This window comes from Aspergillus ochraceoroseus (genome assembly GCF_002846915.1).
Source record: "Aspergillus ochraceoroseus IBT 24754 chromosome Unknown P175scaffold_8, whole genome shotgun sequence".
Taxonomy (NCBI): Eukaryota; Fungi; Ascomycota; class Eurotiomycetes; order Eurotiales; family Aspergillaceae; genus Aspergillus; species Aspergillus ochraceoroseus.
Window position 1 is genome coordinate 1,482,901 of NW_024468483.1, and position 20,367 is coordinate 1,503,267.

Here is a 20,367-nt window from a genome sequence, read left to right on the forward strand (position 1 = left end):
AATTAATACCGCCTCATAATAACAATCTTCGGCTCCATCCTCAACTCAATCCACCATCCTCTCGTCACCTTCCCCCTTGCAAACTCCCTCCCCGTCTTCCAAACCTCCACCACTCCCCCCCCCCAGACACCTCGAATCACCCTCTCCTCGACCCTCCCCGCAGCTTCCTCGCCAGGCCGAACAACCCGTAGCCCCGCAAACCCATCGATCGTCCCCACCTCCTCCCATGCTCGCGCCGAGCCATCCCCGTCCCCGTCCCCAGGAACGTGAATCCCCTGCGCGACGCCATCCCCCGGTTCAACGAGGACATAATCGAACTGGGACCAGAAGGCCGGGCTAGATTTTACGTCTTGCGATTCGGTCTTGTCGTAGATCCAGGAGGGGAGTTCCAGGAAGCGAGTCACGCCGGTTTGGCAGGCGAGATTACCGAGGTGGACGGAGATATTCGTGTTAGGATTGCTGTTAGGGCTGTGGAGTTGATGCTGCTGGCGATGGTAATGGTACTGGTGGAGGGCGTGTAGGGCTTGGGCGCCCGGGTAGTTGGCCGAGGAGGCCGGGAGGAGGATCAACGAGGAGAGGAGGAAAGAGGCGAGGGTGGAGCCGAGCATGAGGAGGGCAAGAAGGCGGTAGAAGGGAGATTTCGTTTGGTGGGTCCAGATGTAGGAGGCTCCGAGGGACGAGGCGGCGGTTAAGGGGGGGATGGTGTAGATGATGAATCGCCATTCCTTGTGTGGTTGGGCGCTGTAGGCGAGCACGTAGAGGAGTGATGGGAGGAGGATGAAGGCTGCCGTGCGCCGGGTTGCAGGTTGAGTTAGAGCGAGGGGGATGCCGGCGAGATAGGTCAGTGGGTTGAGGAGAAGACGAGGAATAGCGTTGGTGAAGTAAAAGTGCCAGGGATGAGTGCCCCAGGCAGAGGCCTGGCCGGCGATGACGTTGAATTTGAAGGCTGCCAGCTCAGGCCACCGGGGGAATTGTTGCCAGAAGAAGGAGTCCACGGAGACGGTAAATGCTAGGCCAACTGCGAGGCCGAGAACTCCGGCGGGGATTATCTCGCGTTGAATGCGGATGCGCCGGAGGACGAAGAGGAAGATTGTGTTGATTCCGAGAAAGAGGGCCAATTCGGCGCGAAAGATGATTCCCGCCGTGGTGAGTAGATACAGCGCTGCTTTGCCTCGTTTCCGGTATGTCGCCGGGCTCACCGGCTCGGGGAGCAGAGCGCGCAAAGCCAGAGTTGAGATGGAAAAGGCGAACATGTTGGAGAGAGTGCGCGATGCATAGTAGATGACATGGAACTGGCTCGCCTGGAATAACAGGTACCAGACAGCGGCTGTCTTTCCGGCGGTGCGGCGCAATCCGTCGGCAAAGGAGAGAAGCGATGCCGCATTGATCAAGCCTAGGATGGCTCGAGCTGGACAGAATGCTGGTTAGAAACATACGGCAGAGGAGATAGAATACGGAAGTTCTTTTTTTTACCAAGGAACTGTCGGTCTATATTGTTGCTCAGCCAGATGAAGGGAGACGAAAGCCCCGCCAGAATGAGCGGGCCAACAAACGTCCTGGGGACCGCTCCAGGAAACGTCAAATGATCATACTGCGCCCGGAGCATGCTGGAGACATTCCGAGTAGGGATCCCATAAGTCTCAATGTCATGAATGGCCTGGACATGGAAAGACTCCTCTACTTTTGTGTAGGGAGCGATCCATAAGTGGAGGAGAATGAGAGCCGGGATAGAACCCAGCAACAACAGGTAACCTGAAATTCGATTAGCATTTGAATTTCCCCAATGAACAAAGAATAGAAAAAGAAAGAGGCATACCGACATCTCTCCCCATTGTACAAGGAGAATGGTGTCCTGTCGAGGACTCTTTATTTGCGGCGAAGACTCAAGTCCAGGTGAGGCCGAAAGAAAGAAGAAGCCAAGTGGAAAGAAAAGATGCCGTCAACGTCAAGTCAAGTCGATCTGGCAGCTTCAACTTCCAGACTTCCAGACTTCCACCTCTCCAACTCTCCAACTCTCCCTCAACCTCTTTACCACAGTTTACTTCCTATATTAGAGAGAGACTCCCTTTCAATAACCCACCATGTTCTTCTTCGGGCTCGGAAAACTCCTCTACGGTGCGCATTCTCTCCCCACGCACGCACGCAACCAACCCGCTCTAACTCGTTAACTCCTCCTTCCGCAGTCATCATCCTCATAACCAATTCCATCGCAGTCCTCTCAGACGACCGCTTTCTCGCTAGAAGTACGCCATCATGCTCCTCCTGCAGACCCCGAGTCCCCTATACTAACCACAACCACCACCCACTATATAGTCGGATGGGGTCGCGTACAATCCGAACCAGCCTTCGGCACAACATACGACAGCACCAGCGTAAAAGCAAAGACCATAAACCTGATTTCGAGCGTACGGACCGTGATGCGAGGTGAATCAATCCCATTGCCTACCCATCTCCCTCCCGCTTCACGAGACGAGACGAGACGAGACGAGGGTTGTCTCTTGTCTGTCTCTCGCAAATTAAAAAAGAACTCCCCCTGGCTAACGAACCAATTTGATGTCACCCGACACAGTGCCTTTGATCGCCATCAATATAATAATTATCGTCTACGAGCTTATCCTCGGGTGATCTGATCCGCATCCTATCCGGTTGTTGTTGTTTTGTTTCTTACATGCCGCGTCTGTTTGTCGTCTGAGTCGGGAAAGAGAGGGAATCAAGGGGGTCTTTGCTGTTTACCCAGGTCGGTCAGTGACTACTGGCGGTTTGAAGCATGTGCAGAAGGGTCTACAGAATTCATAGTTGGGAGTGGAGACTGTGACAATATGGTCCTCACGCGTGAAGACTCAAGAATCTCCTCGGTTTTTTTTAGGCCGGGCGAACCAGATATAATAATGTGACTATGCAAATACTCATTCTTGTTTATAGAACGCTTTTTACGCTATAATCCAGGTTTGGTTTATGAAACAGTGATCATGATTTATGCTGTAACAAGTACTTCTCTTGGGTTGACCTAAAGAATAGGCATATCTCAATTCGCATGGCAGAATCTATGTGCTGCGCCTGCACAGGTAGTCCCAGAATTCATATGGTGAACATGTTATGGTGCTTTCTTTCTTTCTTGTTTTTTTTTTTTTTTTTTTTTTTTTGCCCCAAAGAATAGAACCGGAGAAGGCCAGTGATATATGAGACGGCTTGGAGAGCATTTGAAAATAAAGACAGGATGAATGGGCGGAAAAGAATCGCCAATAAAAAAAAAATCCACGCCATATTCGCCCAGCTGTGTGATCCTAGCATGCTAGCATGGGTGTCACAAAATTTCTTAGGCAAGGAGGGAACGTAGAATGTCATAGATAATCAAGCATCTGCTAGATGAATATGCAAAGCAAAGACCACAAAATGCGAGCCAAGTCCAAGAAAAGATTCAAGAACTAAAACATTAACCGGGCACAGTCTTTGTGTTAGTACGTGCTATGAATAGATGGTCCCGGTTGTGAATCGAAATCTGATGATACATCGGTGGATATATGTACGGCGATAACGCAGACTGTATGTGCACAGAAATAAAGAAAAGGGGGAGAAAAAAAAAAAAAAAAAAAAGGTAGGGCCATGCGGCTGCAGAAGCCAGGCCAGAACTCATGAAAGGATGTTTAATGACTTCTTCCTAATGCTGAAGCTTCGCCATTTTCCATGACCAGATCGGTCATGCTTAGGGGATTTAAGCGTATCTTGCTCCTCTGGTCGGATAACCGGCCTCTCAGCTTGGGACGCTCGTCCTAGGATGCCATTTGGTAACTGGGGCGGTAGTCGAGATGATTGTCCAGCAGGCGTCTCAGTTTGTGCTCGTTCCGGTAGGGCAGGCGTTGAACCTGGTGCGCCGGGCTCGGGCAATTCTGGAACTGGCGGTTGCGAAACACGATTCTCTTTGTCTTTGTTTAGTCGCTGGCTAAAGCTCCTGCTGCCTCTCTTTAGACGACTGAGACCGCTACCGGGTTTCTTGGGTGAGCCGTTTTCAGAGTGATTACGACGATCCTCGTCTTCCTTCGACAGCTTGCTTGCCTCGAGAGCAGCTTTGAGCTCGGCCTCTTCCCGCCGTTGGGTATCTTTCATTCTTGCTTCATTATCTTCCCGACGTTGTTTCTCTTTCTCCTTCTCAGCTGCTTTTCGCTCTTTCTCCTCTCTGGCCCGTTCTCTCACCATTTGGGCTCGTGCTTTCAAGATCTGCACATCGTTCTTTCTAGTAGTACGAGGAGCGGAGTAGGTTTCAGGAATTGGAGGAACGGGTGGCAGGGTAGGGGCGGGAGGTTGTGAGATAGTGGCTGAGGTAACACTTTCCGAGTCCGTGTGTTCAGGATGGGTAGATAGCTGGGGCGCAGTCGGGGCCCGTTTCAGGCCCGTGAAGCGGTCAAGGTCATCCGGTGCGGGGATTTGGGAGGCACTATGAACGTGGGCCAAACCAGGTGAGTGGGCAAAGCCATTCTGCTTGGTTGTGGAGGCATTCGAGTCGGCGGCTGCCTCCATGTTCTCCTGTTCCTGCTCCTTCATCACGGCTTCTATAGTGGTTTCCTGATAGAAGAGAACGTAGGCGCAGGCTAAACCCGGCTTATCACCAAAGAAGTTGCGCACGTAGTTCTTATCTACCGGCTCAACCATTTCGTCGTCAAAAAGCAACCAACCTCGATCTTGCGTCTTGATAATGGCAATATAGTGTCCGTGATATGGACCTCCACCAATGTGCACTACCACTGCATAGAGCTCGTATAGGCGATCGGGGTCCTGCGCATCGTCTGTCGTATTAAATAGGCGAAGGTGGTACGGATAAACAACCCTATGAAAGAGTTTCTGAAGACGCTGCAAATCTTCGGTATACTTGAAACGCTTGAGGTGCAAGGCCAAGATCCGCGGTAAACGTTTGATCTTCATCCTCTTCTCCGCTTCTTGCAGCCCACCGCAATTGTCGCAGTGAAATTTGTTTCGTTCGCAGAGCATTTCTTCCGCGGAAAACTTCCGGAGACATGATGTCACAGAGGAGTGTTGTTCTAGATCCACAGATAGATCGAGGAAAACCTCATCACGTTGTGAAACGTTTTCGCAGGTGAGACATTGTGTCTCGGATGTTAGCGTTCCCTCGAAAAGTTCATGAACCCACCGGGTGGTATTGGGCGTTTTAGAGCCTGAACTGACAGACGGCTCTAAAGATTCTGAGCTTTCCGCGGCTGGAAGTGCTTTCTCAGGCGCGGGCTGTTTCAAGGCTTCCGCTTCTACATTTGCAACAACTTCGTTAAGCAGGAGGTTCAAAAATTCGTGCGCATCCTGGTGCATTGCCGTTCGGAACATCTCATGTTCCCGACGGAGGACGTCCAAGAAGTGTTGCGGTCGGATGATTCCTATGCGGGACTGGCTCCCCACGACTGATTCAAAGACATCCTTGAGGGATGTGAATAATGACTCGGACATACCGTAGCTGTCGGAGTTGTTTATGGTTTCCAGAAGAGGAAGGGTCTGTAATGCGATCTTCTTCTTGTACTCCGGCGAGTCTTTATCTTCTGGTTTCTGCTGTGGATTTGGAGGCATTCCGGGTCGTGACGGGTTTGCGGCCTTTTGCTTTTCTGCAAGGGCCTCGGCTTCCTGGCGCGCATTTGGGTCCTGAAATTTAAGGCTCTTTGCCAGCGCTGCTTCTAAACTCTCGATCGGTGTTCGCTTTGGGTAGTTAAGGACGGCTTCTCGGAAAGGTACTGAATAGTAAAGACATTGCATGATTGAGTTACAGTAGCTGTTGCGCATTTGTCAGCGGCCTGAATCTCCTCCCATCCCTCTCTAAGATTGAGCCACTTACCAGGTATTTCCAAACTATGTAAAAAAAAAAAAAAAAAAAAAAAAAGATTAGCGTGCGCGCACAATCTCTAGAAGGAATCATCAAGGGCTTTACATTTTCCATTCCAAAAAACTTATCACTACCGTCCTCTCGGATCGGTCCCATCTCCTGTAGCATCTTCTCTAGCGGGGTCATTGGGAGCGGTTGAGGCTCCTTCTTTGAGGGAGGAACCCCGACTGTAGGTGTGGTAGATCCCTAAGAGAGAATCAGTATCCTGGAGTAGGCAAGTATAGGTTCCGGGTGCAAACTGCACTGAGCCGCCTGTGTCTCTTGCGAGACTTCCGAACGAGGCATCCGCAAAACATGGCGAATCGAAGAGGGGAAAGACAAAATGCCAGTTGAAAAAGAGGGAAAAGCGAGGCTGGGGAATGGACGCTCACCACATCTCTCCGGAAACTCCTCAGAAATGACCCCATGATTGTCACCGAGTCTCTTGATCCGTAGCAAGCACCTTCATCGGGCGACTTGAGCGGGAAAAGAAGCCGCCACCGAGACCGCTAGAACACGCGAGGATGTGTTGTCCAGACAATACACCAGGAGAACAAGTATGCGACGACGGGGACAGTTGGACGGGTAACGCGAGGGAGGAATTGAGAGACGGCGTCGGAGGAATTGGGAGGATGACGAGGAGACACGTTACTCAGGACGACAAGGAACAGCAGGCTGGGAAGACCGGGACGTAGGTTTGCATATAAATAAGGTTGAGAGGGTCCACGGATCTGACGAACGCTGGGAGCAGACTTTAGGGGAGCGAGAGACGGAGAGAGAGGGAAAGAGAGAGAGAGAGAGAGAGAGAGAGAGAGAGAGAGAGAGATGTGTGTGGTCGGTACAGGTAGTAGAGGGGTAACCCTAGGCAAAACGGAGCGATATTACGAAGGAGGGGGGGGAATCAACAGAGAGGGAGAGAGAGAGAGAGAGTAAGATGATAGGAAGAATTAAAGGAAGAATTGAAAAAGGAAGAGAGAGGATGGGGAGAAAGTGGTAGTACTGAGGTACTAAGATAGCCTGGAATCTGGATACTGACTGTATTCCGGGTTGGGGAAAAGACGGGAGGACTCGTATTATTAATACCATATTTACAGAGTACATTAGGTACCGGTATATACTCCGTATACTCCGTACCCAGGTGTCACTTGTATAAAATCTTAAAATACTGGATATGACGAAGGTCGACGGGTCCGAGCGAGTTGGGGCAAAATAATCGACGAACCGATGGCCGTTGGAAACGAGGGGAAAAGGGACGAGTGGGCAGCGTTCTTTTAGCTCCGCAAGACTTCAGTTTACGACCACCGGCAATGATCTCAAACCCCCCGAGTTTGTATTATTGGGAGAGGAGAGTTTTGAAATTCAGACCAAGTCATTAAATGATGATGATGTCTCGAGAATGTTGTTAACCTGCCTAGGTACTGAACCCGAACAAGAACCGGGGGGGATGTTCCAATTCTGGCCATTACACTGTCATGGTATCGTTGCCCGTACCGAATCTGGGTATTTTACAACCCAATGTCTCTCCTTCCGCCCTTCTTCTTCTTCTTCTTCTTCTTCTTCTTCTTCTTCTTCTTCTTCAACTTAAGAGAAGCTGGAGAAAACAAAGATTCGCATCCAGGACCTAACTATTCTCGAGAAAATGGGAAAGAGCGAAATTCCTCAACTCGGATGTCGGAATCTTGTACGGCGTAGGTGGCTGGATTAAAATGCTCACCTAAGCTTACCTACGTAGGCTGGCTCCGTCTCTCTCTATCCAACAAGAAGCTTGAACGGTCGCGATTGCTGCAAAGTGGTTTGGGGATACTCTGCTCTCTGTGTGACTTTATTTTGCTCAGTGGGGGGTCCATTTAGGCCACTATCATACTTCCAGATGCCTCATGGAAGGCTCCATACAGAGGAATCAGATCTTGCATGGCTTTTCTCTCAAGTCATTCCGTTACACCTGGTCCTACCTGACCCCCTTTCCTGCCGACCGAAAAGAAAAGAAAAACAAAGGTAGACAGTTGAGATCAGGATACTCGCAAACAAAATTCTGCCAGACCTAGAGAACGAAAAGGGGGAAGAACAGGATTGTCACAGAACCACCAATTTAGACAACGGCCAAGGCAGCCCTCCGGATAATTAATAACCTGCATTAATAGCTCAACCAAAGAGGGTTACATCCAACGTGATGGCCGGGGTTCTCATTCGTTGCCAGCCCATTGGCGATGCTTTAACTTTCCTGTGAGAGGGGGAGTGATTCTGGAATCTGTACAACAAACCAGGGGGATCGAGTCGGTCGAAGAGCGGAAATCGAGGCATTCAGTCACGTTCACTCATGATGTGGGACGGTCTTTAGAAGGAAACCTGCACCGGACGACATCAGAAGATGAAGATGAAGGAGTGCGTGATTTCGAAGGCATCTCCAACCAGGCTGCGCGCGCTCTTGGCGGCGCCTTCGTGTCGAGCCATTTAGGCACCCTCCCACACCTATCCCCGAGAAAGGCCAATCCAAACCTCCAGCTAGCTAGAATAAGAATCCCCTCGCTGCATTTCGCCATCTTATCTTCTATAAGCTTCCGGTAGGGGATAAGAGAGAATGACTTCACCGGAGATAAGGTGGATGAGGCCCTCCAGGTCCATAGACTCCATACGAACATCATACATCCACGCGTCCTAGACTAGTATAGCGGTATTGTATCTGTTTGCGACCACACCACGTGGAGACGGGATTCTATCCAATCGTATAATTTATCTGGACCCATAATCATAACCCCAACATTTCTGGTACTAGCGTGGTTTTGATCGGGGGTTTTTTAGCATAGTTGTTTTCAGTCCGTATTGAAAACGTCTTGACCAGGTATTTCCTATCTAGGTAGTCTAGGTGGTACCTAGGTAGCATTGCAGTTATGAAGTGAGAATAAACTGTAGTAAATAATAGTAGGGTAATTGTTTACCTTTTCCCGCTTTACTCCATCCTAACCCACTAATAAACTCCGTATCCAGCCACGCTGTGGAGTAAGTTCCAACTCAATAACATAGTTAGTTATAGGTATATATATATACCTTGTATACCAGAGTATGGAGTACTTTCCGGATAGTGTTCTAGTTAGTACTACGTAGTAGCATTAGAAGGTAAAATACCTAAACAAGGATAGAATTATCTACACTCATCACTATATACATAGTACCTACTGCTAGTAGTAGGTAGGTAGTATCCGTATTTTGGTACCTAAACAAACTCATGGACTGTTGAAACCATCGCACGCGATAACGTATTTTTTTTTTGCTCCGTACTGTACCTGCCTACGCCTGCTAGCAGGTACGGGGTACGGAGTACCAGCTGAGGCATCACCTCACGCGCTGAATCCTTGAATCATACGACGAGAAACAGGAATTAATTGGGTAAGTGGTCACGGGATCCATAGCGCGAGTCATAGGTATGGTGAGCCTTGTTATCTATGTACTATCAGCTGGGTTTTATTTGCTTTTTTTTTTTTTTTTTTTTTTTTTTTCTTTCTTTCAGATGGGTTTCAAAGACTTTCGGTACACTGTAATCCTTCATTATGGTACATATTATTGGATTGGGGTGGTTGGCAACAGATATTGGTACATGTAAAAACCAAAAAGTAAAAGGGTACAGCCAGTTACGGAGAAGGAGGTCAAAGTGGAAAGCATACTAAGAATCGGCATTCCGCATCAAGAAGCCCTTGACTAACGGGATCCGATCGATAATCTCTAATCCCAGACTCCGTCCCCAGGCGACCGGCCCCTGGCCTGGAACGTTGTAAAGCTTGTGCAGCACATCACATGCGCCGCCAACCTTGGCGTTCGTAGCCCACCGTTCCGCTGTGTAGTGTTCCAGGGTGAGGATGTCGCCAACGTCCATTCCATGGTCCACAGCGTACTCGATCGTGCGGGAGAGAGACGCTACGTCGCCGAGACCGAGGTTCAGGCCCTGTCCCGCTAGAGGGTGAATGACGTGCGCTGCGTCCCCGACAAGCGCTACACGCGGCGAGATGTATGTTGATGCGTGTCGGAAGCGGAGCGGGAAGGAAGCTACGCTGCCTTCTTGAACTCCTGTGGCCATGGGAGGGAGGTGGGGTACGGCGGGCGTGTGCTGCAGGCGCCAGGTGAGTTCGCTCTCATGAGGGTCTTCCTCCAAATTGGTAACGGATGTTGCTGGGCGTTTCATGCCCATCATGTACTGCAGATCGGGCATAGAGAGGCGGAAAGCCGCGTTTACCATCGCGATAAACGCCCCGGGAGATAAGGACTTGAGGTAAGCAGCATTCTCAACGGTGGTAGACCAGACCAAGGTCGCGTGGTTGTTCGGGAGTGGAAGCAGGGCAATTGGTCCTCCTAGGGAAGGCAGGAATCGCTGATAAGCCGTTCTCGTGCCGATGGGGAAAGGAGCCGGGATTTGATCGGTGAGTGACAGCGTTGCAACAACTCCATGGCGATGATAATCCCAACCCTCAGTGCCGATGTCAGCATAACGCCGAACAGGACTGTTGATACCGTCTGCGCCAACCAAAAGTCTTGCGGCAATTCGGGACGGGGCTGCCGAAGATGCCGTTGAGGAGCCCGTGGGAGCAATAGACAGAACCGGCCATGCCGACAGATCCGGCCCGTCGGCATCATCCGCGCCGCCATTCTCAATGGAGGAAACGGTGGTGTTGGAGAAGATAGAGAGGTTGTCACCTCCGGACGCAGCAATGCGGGACAAAAGTGCGCGCACGAGGTTGGAATTTTCTGTCATTGTTGCGACGGTGCGAAGATCCTCGAATGGCGATGTCTCCATGGACCAGTCGAATGAGATCTTTGACCCTGTTTCACCATCCCACACCTGCATTTCCTGGTAAGGCTGAGTGCGAGCAACATCCAAGTGATCCCAAGCTCCAATCTTTTGTAAAAATGACACGGACGAGGGGGTAAGGCTGCTGACTCGGTTGGAGAACTGCTGCGAGTCGAGGTTCCATGATCGAGCTTTGTTCAAGTCCTGGGTCTCGACAAGAGCGACTTTGAGCTTTGAAGTTGCTGGAGACGCACCTATGCCACTCAGTTAGTATATTTTCTGTCAATTCATTGGAGTGAAGTAGACAAGGCAGAGGAGGCATTGGCTTACGAAGAGCTGCCAAAAGAGCCAGACCAGCAGGGCCACCCCCGACACAAACTACATCGTAAATATCCGTTATCGGTGCGGGTTTCGACCCAAACTTTCTCCGGCTGGGAAGGCGGGTTGACCGACAAGACGGACAGACATATGGCCGCAGGGCTGACGGTGAAACTGGACGCATATTGAGCACAAGATGTTAGAGGTGGGCTGAGGCTCGATCCGAATATTATTTCCCGCTTGATGGATGGAAGGGAAGGCTGAGTGCAAACCAGACAAACACCCACAGGTGCCTGGAAAAGTGATGCTGGTGGCTCAACATTGCAGCCAAACTGTCGAAAAAAAAAAAAAAGAAAGAAAGGCTATTAATAGCTAATCATACATGCTTGAACCTATAACTAGATATCTCCATCCCACAGGGGTTGCACATTTTCACTGCCACCGCCAGTCTGACGCGGGTTTCACTCCGCCACACCCGGTGCACTAATCACTTGCTTCAGAGCGTGAGGTTGAAACACAAACCTACATTCTATCCATGCCTTTCTGCCCACCTAAACCACTACCCACTTTAGGTGCGCCACACATTCTTCGCGATCACACATTCTTCGCGATTTTTAATATTTTAACTTATTTTTATTATTATTATAACACAATATACCTAAATCTCTAGATTTTAATAAATCTTACTTGCTTGAAGCTATTACCATAGTTTAAAAGTAAAAAAAACTAAATATTGCAAAGATTATATAAGAATTTAATATACCTAACTTTATATTTTAAACATGCCTTAAAAAACTAAAGATATTAGTAATACTAATAATAATAAATAAGAATCTTCTACAGCCATATTAGGAGAAGGCCTTAATTAATTAGATTATATAAATATAAAAATAGAATATCCTACTAACTCCTGTAGTTATTATAGCATGGGTAAATTAAATACTTGCTTGTATAGGGTTAAATAAGTAAGTTAGTAAGATATAGCTATATTAATTTAAATTATATATACTAGTAAATCTAGAACTTACTCTAGTAAAGTAAAAGACTAAGAAATTAAGGTAGATATAAGTAAAGGATACTAGCTTACTTTAATATTAGTATAATCTTTTAAAATTACTTCTTTATAGGGTCCTGGCTCACCTTATCTATAATTTTAATAAATATAGTTTCTAACTAGGTAAAAGTTATAATAAGAAGGTTTTTAAGGGTCCTAAATACCTTAATCTTGTAGAAAGTAAGTAAGATAAAAATATTACTATAGTTAAATATATTACTATAAATAGTTAGGTAATAGATTTATTTTTTATTTTTAAAGTAATAAGTAATTATATAGAGATCTAGTATTATAATATAGAATAATTACTACTTAAAATAATAATAGTAATATTCTTAAATAATTAAATAATTAATAAGCTTGTACTTGCTTAATTATATTAATTTAATACTAAAATAAAGTATTCTAATTATACTAAGTAAGGCAAGAAATAATATTTAATATTTAATAATTATAGCTTATACCTTATACTTAAATTTTTATAATATTATAAGAAAAATAATATTATTTTCTTTAATTTTATAACTTATTTAATATATCTTTACTAACCTCTTAATAGAAAACCTTTTCTTACTTATAAGATTAATTTTTACTTTAAGAATAATAAGCTATCTTAATAGGGAGATAAACTATATAAAAAAATAGAATTCTTAAAGATTATCTAGCTAATCTATAACTAGATCTTTTACTAGTAAATTATTTAAAATACCTTTAAAGAATATAGTATCTAGCTAGTTAATAATACTAAAATTATTAAAAAACTAGCAAATTAGATAGATATACTAGATATATTAATTAATCTTTATTAAACTCTATCTCTACTACTATTACTATCCTCTAGCATTAAAAATAGTCCTCTAGTAATAATAAAGGCTCTTCTAAAGAATTAGGCAAAGATTATAAAGAAACTTGATAAGATATTTAACTAGGCAAGGTAAAATATATTAAAACTCTTTTAATATTAGGTAGAGAAGCTTGAGGAGCTAAAAATAACCTAAAAAATAATTTAAAGGATTAGGGCTGTATAAGAGCCTTAATACTAGGTTTATACTAAGTGCTAGATTAAAGGTCTATCTAGTAATAGGATTCTAAGAGTTTATGATACTATTTAATTAATTAAAGATAGGAAGGCAAAGAATACTAAATATAAGTAGAGAAGGTTAGTAAAGTAAAAAAAGAAAGTATATAATTTTTTATCCCCTCTATACTTATAGGAGTTAATTTAAAGAGGAATTAATAATACAAGATATACTAAAGAAGTTAGAGAGTTTTTTTATTTTAATTACTAGTATTATTATTATTATATAGCTTCAAATATTAAAAAATCGCAAAGAATGTGTGATCGCGAAGAATGTGTGGCGCACCTAAAGCAGGTAGCGGTTTAGGTGGGCAGAAAGGCATGGATACATATTGATCGCTCATTACCATGGGGAAATAAGCAACAATGGATCTACTAAGCTGAGGAGCGAGGGTGAGTGGCGTGTAGAAAGTGGTTCGTTCGCCGTTCTTGTGGAAGGTACTGACTGCTACGATATCCAGATTCCAGGTAAAAAACTTATATAGACACAAGAGAATCGATCTACTGCTAACTAGTGGGTCGTGTCGTTAGTTACCTCTACCTGGGACCTAGGTTGACATCATCTTTTTCGACCCCGTCAAGATTACTTTGTCGACAAGGAGCAGCAAGAGGGCCTCTAACATACCGTGGACGATGGCTTCTACCTCCTCCCCTTCAGCTTCTATTTCAGGTTCTGGCTCTGGCTCCAGTTCTGCTCCGGCGCCCTCCCCCTTAAAGACAACATCCGGCTCCGCCTCTAAATCCAATTCCACAGCCTCTTCTCATGACACACAATCTCTGTATCTCAGCGCGAACTTCGCTCACAATCCCAAGGCCCCCTTTGCCGTCAACTACGATCAAGAGGTTTATTTACAGTTGACGGCCGGAGAGGACACCAAGAAGAACAAAACACCCCCCCAACTTTACCGTGAGGTGCGTTTTTATTTTTCAAGTTCCTTGAGCTTCTACGTATACTGCTTTTATGGCGTTGTTTCGTTGGTCTTATGAAAAACAAATTGCTAGGAGTGGGTGCGTCGAGCGTTGAACCCGGCTGTCTCTGATCCTCGAGGGGACCCGAGTCCGCTCGATTTCGAGTGTGCAGAGAATCAAAGGGTGAGGGACCGGTTTTGAGCATATGACGGGAGTTCGAAATCAGGACCTTGTTGGCTTGCAGTCGAGTTCATACCTCTTGGGAAACCACCTTAGCCTAGGAACGTATGGATATTAATAATGTATCGTGGGTATGAAAGAATGCCTAGATTAAAAGACTGAAGCGAGCACTATACGTCGTAAACATCAACATCATGGGCCCATCCATCCTTGTGCTCTCCAAGGACATTAGAAGAAATAGCAAGCAGATAAGAATGCCAGAAAAATCCCAAGGCAGCGTTCAACAGCCTCATCTTGACTTGAAGGGGGGGGGGGGGAGTTGGGGTAAGGTCTATCTGCCTCCAGCCTCGCCTGGAGTTTGAGAGGCCTCAAAGGTTGTCGTCCAAGTCCCCTTCCATCTCAGCGACAAATCGTTCCCATGTGTTGAGTACTCCTTGGTAGAAATCGATATGTTTCTCTGCTAGGGCTCCCAGAGTATCCCGGAACTCAATCGCTTTGATTCTCTCGAAGTCTGCAACTTCACGAACCACTTCCTCATCGAACATTTCGGATGTTGTTTTAGCCGACTCAACCTCGCGGGTAAGTTCGTCAATGCGTAGCTCTAGCTTGCGCACTCGTTCCCGGCGCGACTGTTCATGGTCCACTCCACGCATGTCTTCCATCTTTGACCTGATGAACGAGGCTGGGGACGAGGTAAGCGGATTGGAGGCGTAGTATGAAGATGGGTTTGTGGCAAGGGTGTCTCGCTCCGCCACCGCTTTGTTGCGGTAGTCGACGAGAGCTTCGAAGTCGAGTTGTTTTTGCTCGCGAGTCTTCAGGAGCGATTTGAGAGACACTATGTAGGCTTCCATATCGCGAAGTGAGCCGAGGTAGTTTTGGTCAGTGTGGTCTTTGAGCGTTTTAACCCCCCTGGCGGTTTCTTCCACGGAGGCAGCGAAAACTTGCAAAGGCACCTCAACGTCTGGCTCTAGAGGTACAAGCTTGCGGAACTGGGTCGCGAGATCATTGTAGTCCGTCTCTAGATCGGACTCTCGTCTAGCAACCCGGGCCACAATCTTCTCCACATGGTTGAGGTCCTCGTCTAGCTTGTCTGCCTTCTCTCGCACTTCAATAAACCGGCGGTCGGGCTTGTGAACCTTGGTAAAAGCATTCACAAAGGTATCTGTAAAATTGTCAAAGATCCCTGTTGCTCCGCCGCTATCCGATCCAGCAGTTGAGGACCGAGATGTCCGGAGTCGCATGTGCGCGTTCCAGTCAGGAGACTCTAGGAAGACAGCCAGGAGTGGTGCGCGACGAAGAACCGGATGAAGCGTCAGGCGTTTCAAGAATCGATGCAAAGACCATGCTCTCCGAGTCGTAAATTCCGGTCCAAACCGATCCCCCCGTACATATTCCATCTTATGTTTGTCCGGTAATGGGGGTACCGCGCAGGCAGGATATTCCCTGTATAGCGTCTTATAGAGAAAGTAGAAATCGGTGAACCGTCGTCGCACGGTAAAATCGGATTTGTGGAACGACTTGAAATCGGTCTATCGTCGTGAGCCGGTTAGGACATGGTTCCAACGTCCTTCACTAGGCAGCTAGATACAACCCAGAGTGATAATCGCAAATAGAGAGAGCACTTACATGTGTAGTCACCAAATACGATATATATGCATCCTTAGTGCCATCGTTCTCCTTTAAAGGCGAGTCGACTCTGCATTCTAACATCCCATCTCCGATTCCTGCCAGATCCACGGCGTCGGCGTTGGGCCCCGCCTGAGGTGGTTCACTGGTTGAGCTCATCCTTCGTTTGCCATTGACATCACGATGGGATTCGGGTGATTCTTCAACATCAGTGCCCGATGTCGTAGGCCGTGAGATATCACTGTCTGGCTCATGTCGCCACGAGACGCTATCGAAGTCGTCGTGCTGATCCATGGCGGAACGACTGACGAGAGAAACCGCCCGGGGTCGATAGGGGAAAATATGCAATAAAAACGCTGCTTCACAGCTGAACGGGACAAGTGGGAGTCAACACAGTAAAGATCCAGATCCAGATCGAGGATGATTGGTGGTAAAGCAGGAGGTTGGTCAGCCGGAATGGTCGTGGTTGAGGCGGCGGGGGAGTTGCGGAGGTGGAAGTTGAGCAATTGGAGAACGGGAGCTGGGCGCAACAACAGCGTCATCGCATCATCCGCTAACTAACTAAGAGCCTGCCGGATTTTGAGGAGCTTGCCAGCCGTTTTAGCGCATTCGCGATATAACTTGGTTTTATAAACCTTGATTCTAGGGTTAATTACTGTTTTTAACCCAGTTTCTAAGTGGTTTCTTTATATGTATGTACACTTGCCTTTGGACCTACCGGGTCCAAAGAGAATGCAATGCAAGAATCATCCAAGAATGGCGGTAGGAATATAGGAGGGTAAGAAATACAGATGGAGATAAAAATAAAAACCCAAAAGTAATATCAAAGAAAACAACGTATCAAAATGTCACCGGGTATCATCCAAATCCGTGCTGGTTCTACGTCCATTTTCCGCTCTAGCCGTTTGATCATGATATGGCCCATCGTCCTCCTCATCGCTGAAAAGAGGTTCCTCCTCGCTTTCGCCGGCAAAAGCATTATAGAGCTCACCACCGCGCCGACGGCCAGATGTTCCGTTCATTGCTTTTGTCTCATCCTCATCCTCGATCATTTCAAAGTCATAGTCGTCGCGAGGATCGTTGCGTAGACGCCGGCGTCGCTGGACGTTGAAGTAGATCCCAAGCCCAATGAAGAATACGATAATGGATCCAATAGCGGCGTAAATCCATGTCTGTGTCCTCTTAGAGGCGCCAAAAGTAGGGAAGAAGGATGGAAGGAAGCTGTCAGCGGACGACGACGGGGTAGGACTGGAGCTTGCGCTAGGCTCTGTTGAAGAAGCCTCATCAGGAGTGCCGGTCTCTGTAGAGGTAGGTTTTGAGTTGACAGGGCGAGTCACCGTATGGGTGGGCTGATCTTCGACTTCTGTGGCGGTGGGAGCTGGCTTGATGCTCGTTGTGACGACAACGCTATCTTCAACATTGTGGTCATCGTCGTGCTCATCTGGAAGAGGATGAAGCTTTTGTTTGGATGCATCGACAGCCTCTCCCCAGAGGTTGAGACGCCAATCAATGAATTCACCAACATGCTCGTTCACGACGGTATCCTTGACAATGACTGTCCACTTGCCAATTCCGGACTCACCCCTAGATGGAGAGGTCAGGAAGGTAAAACAAAAGTTAATGATAAATATTACTCACCAATGGGCAACAGTCATAAATGTCCAGTCAACGTATCCAGAATGCGCGTTATCATTCTTTCTCGAAGTACTTAAGTGGCTGACAATGCCCTCAGGGCTGCGTAGTTCCACGCTCAAATCACCACGGCGAGTATGATTCACATTCATTGTTACGGTGACGTGCTCCAACCTCTCCAGGTTTGCGTCTTTCATCATATTCTCGGTAACCTCATACGAGCCCGCAAGGCCCTGATCACCCTGCGGGATTTCATGTTGTACCCGTAACCACGGAGAGTTAAACCATGCCTGTGGCTTGACCAGATCCCAGCTCTTGGCTTTCTGCACGAGGCTGTAGAGGTCGAGTTTGCCGAATCCCCAGTCGTGGCTGAATTTGTTGCCAGACTTGGTCATTTGCCAGCTACCATCATCTTCATGGACTGGGATAGAGGTGTCAATCAGCAGGTATTGAGCGTCGCGCCATGTGAGTTCGGGGCGAACACTCAAGGCAAGGGCCAAACCACCCGCAGCTAAGGGACCAGCCGCGGAGGTTCCTCCGTGAAGGGAATAGCACTTGTCAGTACCAACATCGGTCGTGTGGATCGCGTCCGTCGACCCACTGCTGTAGGCCACAACCAACTGTGCAGAGCAAGATTCCGAGTAAGATGGGTGGCGGCCATCTCGATCGATTGCACCAACTGTAATACTGTAAATGCTGTTCGTGTAGCCATCAAAGTTGCAATTGTCTCCGGAGCTCGCACCGTTTCCGGCTGCGAACACAAAGACCGACCCTTTGCCGCCCCGGCCATTCTGGACACCGTTTACTATCGCTCGTTTAATCAGAACCCCGGGAGCTTCCATGGTAGCACCATCGTCAGGAGGGCCCCAAGAACACGAGTAGATGTCATTTTTCTGGTAAGCATAGTTGATAGCGCTTGCTTCATCAGTGTCATCAATGGCTGCAGAAAGAATGCGAACCCCGGAAATGCGACTATCATAGGCAACACCAACGCCACATACTTCGTTTCTTGCAGCCGCAACCTCACCAGCACACCTTGTACCGTGCCTGTCATCCCGAAGTCGAGGTCTCGGTTCGGGAGTGTGGTCGTTAAAATCGTAGGAGCCCTCAGCAAAGTAATTCGGGCGGAGATCATCACTATACATATCCAGTCCATCGTCAACAATCGCAGTTGTTACACCATTTCCTGTGATGCCTTCCAGCCAGACCCCTGAAACATTTAGGTCGTGGCCCACTTGTACGGAATTGAACAAATGCCATTGTGACGGAAAGATCGGATCTGCGATCCCAAGAGAAGAAATAAGTTCCTCCCGCGCCTGAACAGCTTCGGGGTTTTCCAGATTGTCAACGGAAGCTCTGGGAAAGATCTCCGGAGGCGGCATCCGCTTCTCTAATCTTTTCTTCGGCGCTAACCTTTGAGACCAGAGGATCCCTGCTAGATCCTCTACCCTTTTATCCAGAGAGCTGGCTGGGTAGTTGCTACTATCACCTCTCCGCCGCTTTCTCCGGGCGGTCACTTCATCCAGGAGTGCTGTCACCTCGGCGCCGTTCTCCCTTCTTATGGAGAATGTGTGGTGGCCTACCAACTCTCCAATCTGGCCTTCATGACGGGCGCCTAACCGTTGAGCGATATCCGACGGGGAGGTGGATGCGTCGAGGTGGGCGGCGAAGTAGTCCCGAGTCTCATAGGAACGACGAGGGTGGAGAGAAGCAGAAGCGGAGGCAGCACAGAAGAAGCTCAGCGCTACTGCTGCACCACCAGAGAAACGCATGGTGGAGACAGCAGGAGGATAAGAAGACTCCTTCTCAGTGAGGTGAGATGAGGACAAATAATAAGAAAGTTAGCATCGAACAAGCCCGGATCCCCTAGACAGACACAATGGTGAAACGACGGAGATTTCTTCGGTGGAGAAAGAAAAGGGAACTTCTAGAACGTGGACAAGACAAATATGAATAATAGACACAAGAATAAAAAAAGAACAGAGGAGAGAAGACCGGAAGGCGTTCAACTAGTAGGGTGTAAGAGACGTGGTGATACAAAACACTTGCGTACAGCCTAGAACCCTGAGGCAGCGACCGCCTCCTGACTCTAGATTCCTGAATTGTCAGGCACTAAGAAGACACGGGTCGGATCGATTTGCTTATTGGATGGATTAACTATGTATGGCGTCATTTTGTTCTTACCCGAATGTGTATAAAATGTTACAGTTGAGGAACTTGGCAAAGGAAAGGGATAAATTCATATTTTAGGTGAGTTCTAGAATGTGGTTCCTGTCGCTAGCTTTTATATGTGGTGATGGAGGAATCTGTATAAGACTACCTAGGTCCTAGGTACAGTCCGTATTAACCTAACTGATTCTCTCCTAAATATATATATATAAATTAAAATGAATTATTCAGATCATAATTTGACACTCATCTGACAGCACTGACAGCCATGACAGCAATTTCACTGACACTCTCGGGGGGTTGCACATACATCAAGTTTCTATGGAGCGCACAGTCCAGAGAATCGCGAGAAACAAAGGATCATATAAATAATCCTGCCTTAATGATTCCAAAACATGAATAAGAAAAGAAAAGACAAAAAAAAAAAAAAAAAACCAATGGATTTGACAGTGCCTGGCGGGTTCTCATTATGCAGCCCCGCAAGTTACATGAGAAGACGAAAGGCTGGGCTGCCAGCCACCGACTTATACGATGCCATGCATCATCCCCAAATATAATTCCCATCTGGTTGGACATAATGCCGGTCAACTCTCCATCTTCTTCCCTGTGATCTCCTTGTCTGATTTATCGCAGAATTTTGATGTCATTTCTATCTTCCATTTCCCTCCTCGTATAATTCTGCTGAGCCCTCTCCGACAGCTGACGACGCTCCTCGTGTATACTTCGGATTCAGCCTCAGTTAGCTCACTCTAGGCACCTCTCACACC

At 47.4% G+C, this 20,367-nt stretch overlaps 8 protein-coding genes across 8 annotated transcripts; 3 read left to right on the plus strand and 5 right to left on the minus strand.

Annotated features, from left to right (window-relative positions):
• Positions 1 to 2: 2 nt before the first annotated feature.
• Positions 3 to 1,822, minus strand: P175DRAFT_0444338 (dolichyl-P-Man:Man(7)GlcNAc(2)-PP-dolichol alpha-1,6-mannosyltransferase; the record flags this gene model as incomplete). Its single annotated transcript, XM_040894224.1, has 2 exons — positions 3 to 1,408; positions 1,474 to 1,822. The coding sequence occupies 2 exons, from the start codon at positions 1,820 to 1,822 to the stop codon at positions 3 to 5; spliced, it is 1,755 nt and encodes a 584-aa protein (XP_040749823.1).
• On the plus strand, positions 1,672 to 2,958 carry P175DRAFT_0486021 (YOS1 family protein). Its single transcript, XM_040895613.1, has 4 exons — positions 1,672 to 2,115; positions 2,184 to 2,243; positions 2,314 to 2,424; positions 2,570 to 2,958. The coding sequence occupies exons 1-4, from the start codon at positions 2,082 to 2,084 to the stop codon at positions 2,623 to 2,625; spliced, it is 261 nt and encodes an 86-aa protein (XP_040749824.1). The 5' UTR covers positions 1,672 to 2,081; the 3' UTR covers positions 2,626 to 2,958.
• A 672-nt stretch (positions 2,959 to 3,630) lies between these two features.
• Positions 3,631 to 6,004, minus strand: creB (ubiquitin C-terminal hydrolase CreB; the record flags this gene model as incomplete). Its single annotated transcript, XM_040896094.1, has 3 exons — positions 3,631 to 5,767; positions 5,831 to 5,844; positions 5,924 to 6,004. 3 exons carry the CDS (start codon positions 6,002 to 6,004, stop codon positions 3,631 to 3,633), a joined length of 2,232 nt encoding a protein of 743 aa, XP_040749825.1.
• Positions 6,005 to 7,372: 1,368 nt separating this feature from the next.
• Positions 7,373 to 8,422, plus strand: P175DRAFT_0495815 (uncharacterized protein; the record flags this gene model as incomplete). Its single annotated transcript, XM_040896095.1, has 4 exons — positions 7,373 to 7,545; positions 7,728 to 7,852; positions 7,999 to 8,080; positions 8,122 to 8,422. The coding sequence occupies 4 exons, from the start codon at positions 7,373 to 7,375 to the stop codon at positions 8,420 to 8,422; spliced, it is 681 nt and encodes a 226-aa protein (XP_040749826.1).
• Positions 8,423 to 9,355: 933 nt separating this feature from the next.
• Positions 9,356 to 11,290, minus strand: P175DRAFT_0465507 (putative ubiquinone biosynthesis monooxgenase (Coq6)). Its single transcript, XM_040894877.1, has 2 exons — positions 10,965 to 11,290; positions 9,356 to 10,888 (listed from the first exon to the last, which is right to left on the minus strand). Exons 1-2 carry the CDS (start codon positions 11,134 to 11,136, stop codon positions 9,516 to 9,518), a joined length of 1,545 nt encoding a protein of 514 aa, XP_040749827.1. The 5' UTR covers positions 11,137 to 11,290; the 3' UTR covers positions 9,356 to 9,515.
• A 2,155-nt stretch (positions 11,291 to 13,445) lies between these two features.
• Positions 13,446 to 14,306, plus strand: P175DRAFT_0504356 (uncharacterized protein). The gene is made up of 4 exons (XM_040897845.1): positions 13,446 to 13,477; positions 13,546 to 13,552; positions 13,616 to 13,996; positions 14,087 to 14,306. Exons 3-4 carry the CDS (start codon positions 13,718 to 13,720, stop codon positions 14,192 to 14,194), a joined length of 387 nt encoding a protein of 128 aa, XP_040749828.1. The 5' UTR covers positions 13,446 to 13,477; positions 13,546 to 13,552; positions 13,616 to 13,717; the 3' UTR covers positions 14,195 to 14,306.
• P175DRAFT_0369414 (sorting nexin-4) lies at positions 14,307 to 16,288 on the minus strand. The gene is made up of 2 exons (XM_040892938.1): positions 15,800 to 16,288; positions 14,307 to 15,702 (listed from the first exon to the last, which is right to left on the minus strand). Exons 1-2 carry the CDS (start codon positions 16,091 to 16,093, stop codon positions 14,542 to 14,544), a joined length of 1,455 nt encoding a protein of 484 aa, XP_040749829.1. The 5' UTR covers positions 16,094 to 16,288; the 3' UTR covers positions 14,307 to 14,541.
• Positions 16,289 to 16,408: 120 nt separating this feature from the next.
• kexB (kexin kexB) lies at positions 16,409 to 19,473 on the minus strand. The gene is made up of 2 exons (XM_040897846.1): positions 17,438 to 19,473; positions 16,409 to 17,383 (listed from the first exon to the last, which is right to left on the minus strand). The coding sequence occupies exons 1-2, from the start codon at positions 19,201 to 19,203 to the stop codon at positions 16,648 to 16,650; spliced, it is 2,502 nt and encodes an 833-aa protein (XP_040749830.1). The 5' UTR covers positions 19,204 to 19,473; the 3' UTR covers positions 16,409 to 16,647.
• Positions 19,474 to 20,367: the final 894 nt, after the last annotated feature.

What these genes read in the sequence shown, in the direction of transcription:
- P175DRAFT_0486021 (XM_040895613.1), top strand. Translation starts at nt 2,082, where the DNA reads ATGTTCTTCTTCGGGCTCGGAAAACTCCTCTACG. An exon ending in GCTCGGAAAACTCCTCTACG is followed by an intron (nt 2,116 to 2,183) that starts GTGCGCATTCTC and finishes CTCCTTCCGCAG; the next exon opens with TCATCATCCTCATAACCAAT. An exon ending in CGACCGCTTTCTCGCTAGAA is followed by an intron (nt 2,244 to 2,313) that starts GTACGCCATCAT and finishes CCCACTATATAG; the next exon opens with TCGGATGGGGTCGCGTACAA.
- P175DRAFT_0369414 (XM_040892938.1), bottom strand. Translation starts at nt 16,093, where the DNA reads ATGGATCAGCACGACGACTTCGATAGCGTCTCGTGGCGACATGAGCCA. An exon ending in CGTATTTGGTGACTACACAT is followed by an intron (nt 15,703 to 15,799) that starts GTAAGTGCTCTC and finishes TCACGACGATAG; the next exon opens with ACCGATTTCAAGTCGTTCCA.
- P175DRAFT_0465507 (XM_040894877.1), bottom strand. Translation starts at nt 11,136, where the DNA reads ATGCGTCCAGTTTCACCGTCAGCCCTGCGGCCATATGTCTGTCCGTCT. An exon ending in GGCTCTTTTGGCAGCTCTTC is followed by an intron (nt 10,889 to 10,964) that starts GTAAGCCAATGC and finishes TGAGTGGCATAG; the next exon opens with GTGCGTCTCCAGCAACTTCA.
- kexB (XM_040897846.1), bottom strand. Translation starts at nt 19,203, where the DNA reads ATGCGTTTCTCTGGTGGTGCAGCAGTAGCGCTGAGCTTCTTCTGTGCT. An exon ending in TTTATGACTGTTGCCCATTG is followed by an intron (nt 17,384 to 17,437) that starts GTGAGTAATATT and finishes CTCTCCATCTAG; the next exon opens with GGGTGAGTCCGGAATTGGCA.
- P175DRAFT_0504356 (XM_040897845.1), top strand. Translation starts at nt 13,718, where the DNA reads ATGGCTTCTACCTCCTCCCCTTCAGCTTCTATTTCAGGTTCTGGCTCT. An exon ending in CCCCCCAACTTTACCGTGAG is followed by an intron (nt 13,997 to 14,086) that starts GTGCGTTTTTAT and finishes ACAAATTGCTAG; the next exon opens with GAGTGGGTGCGTCGAGCGTT.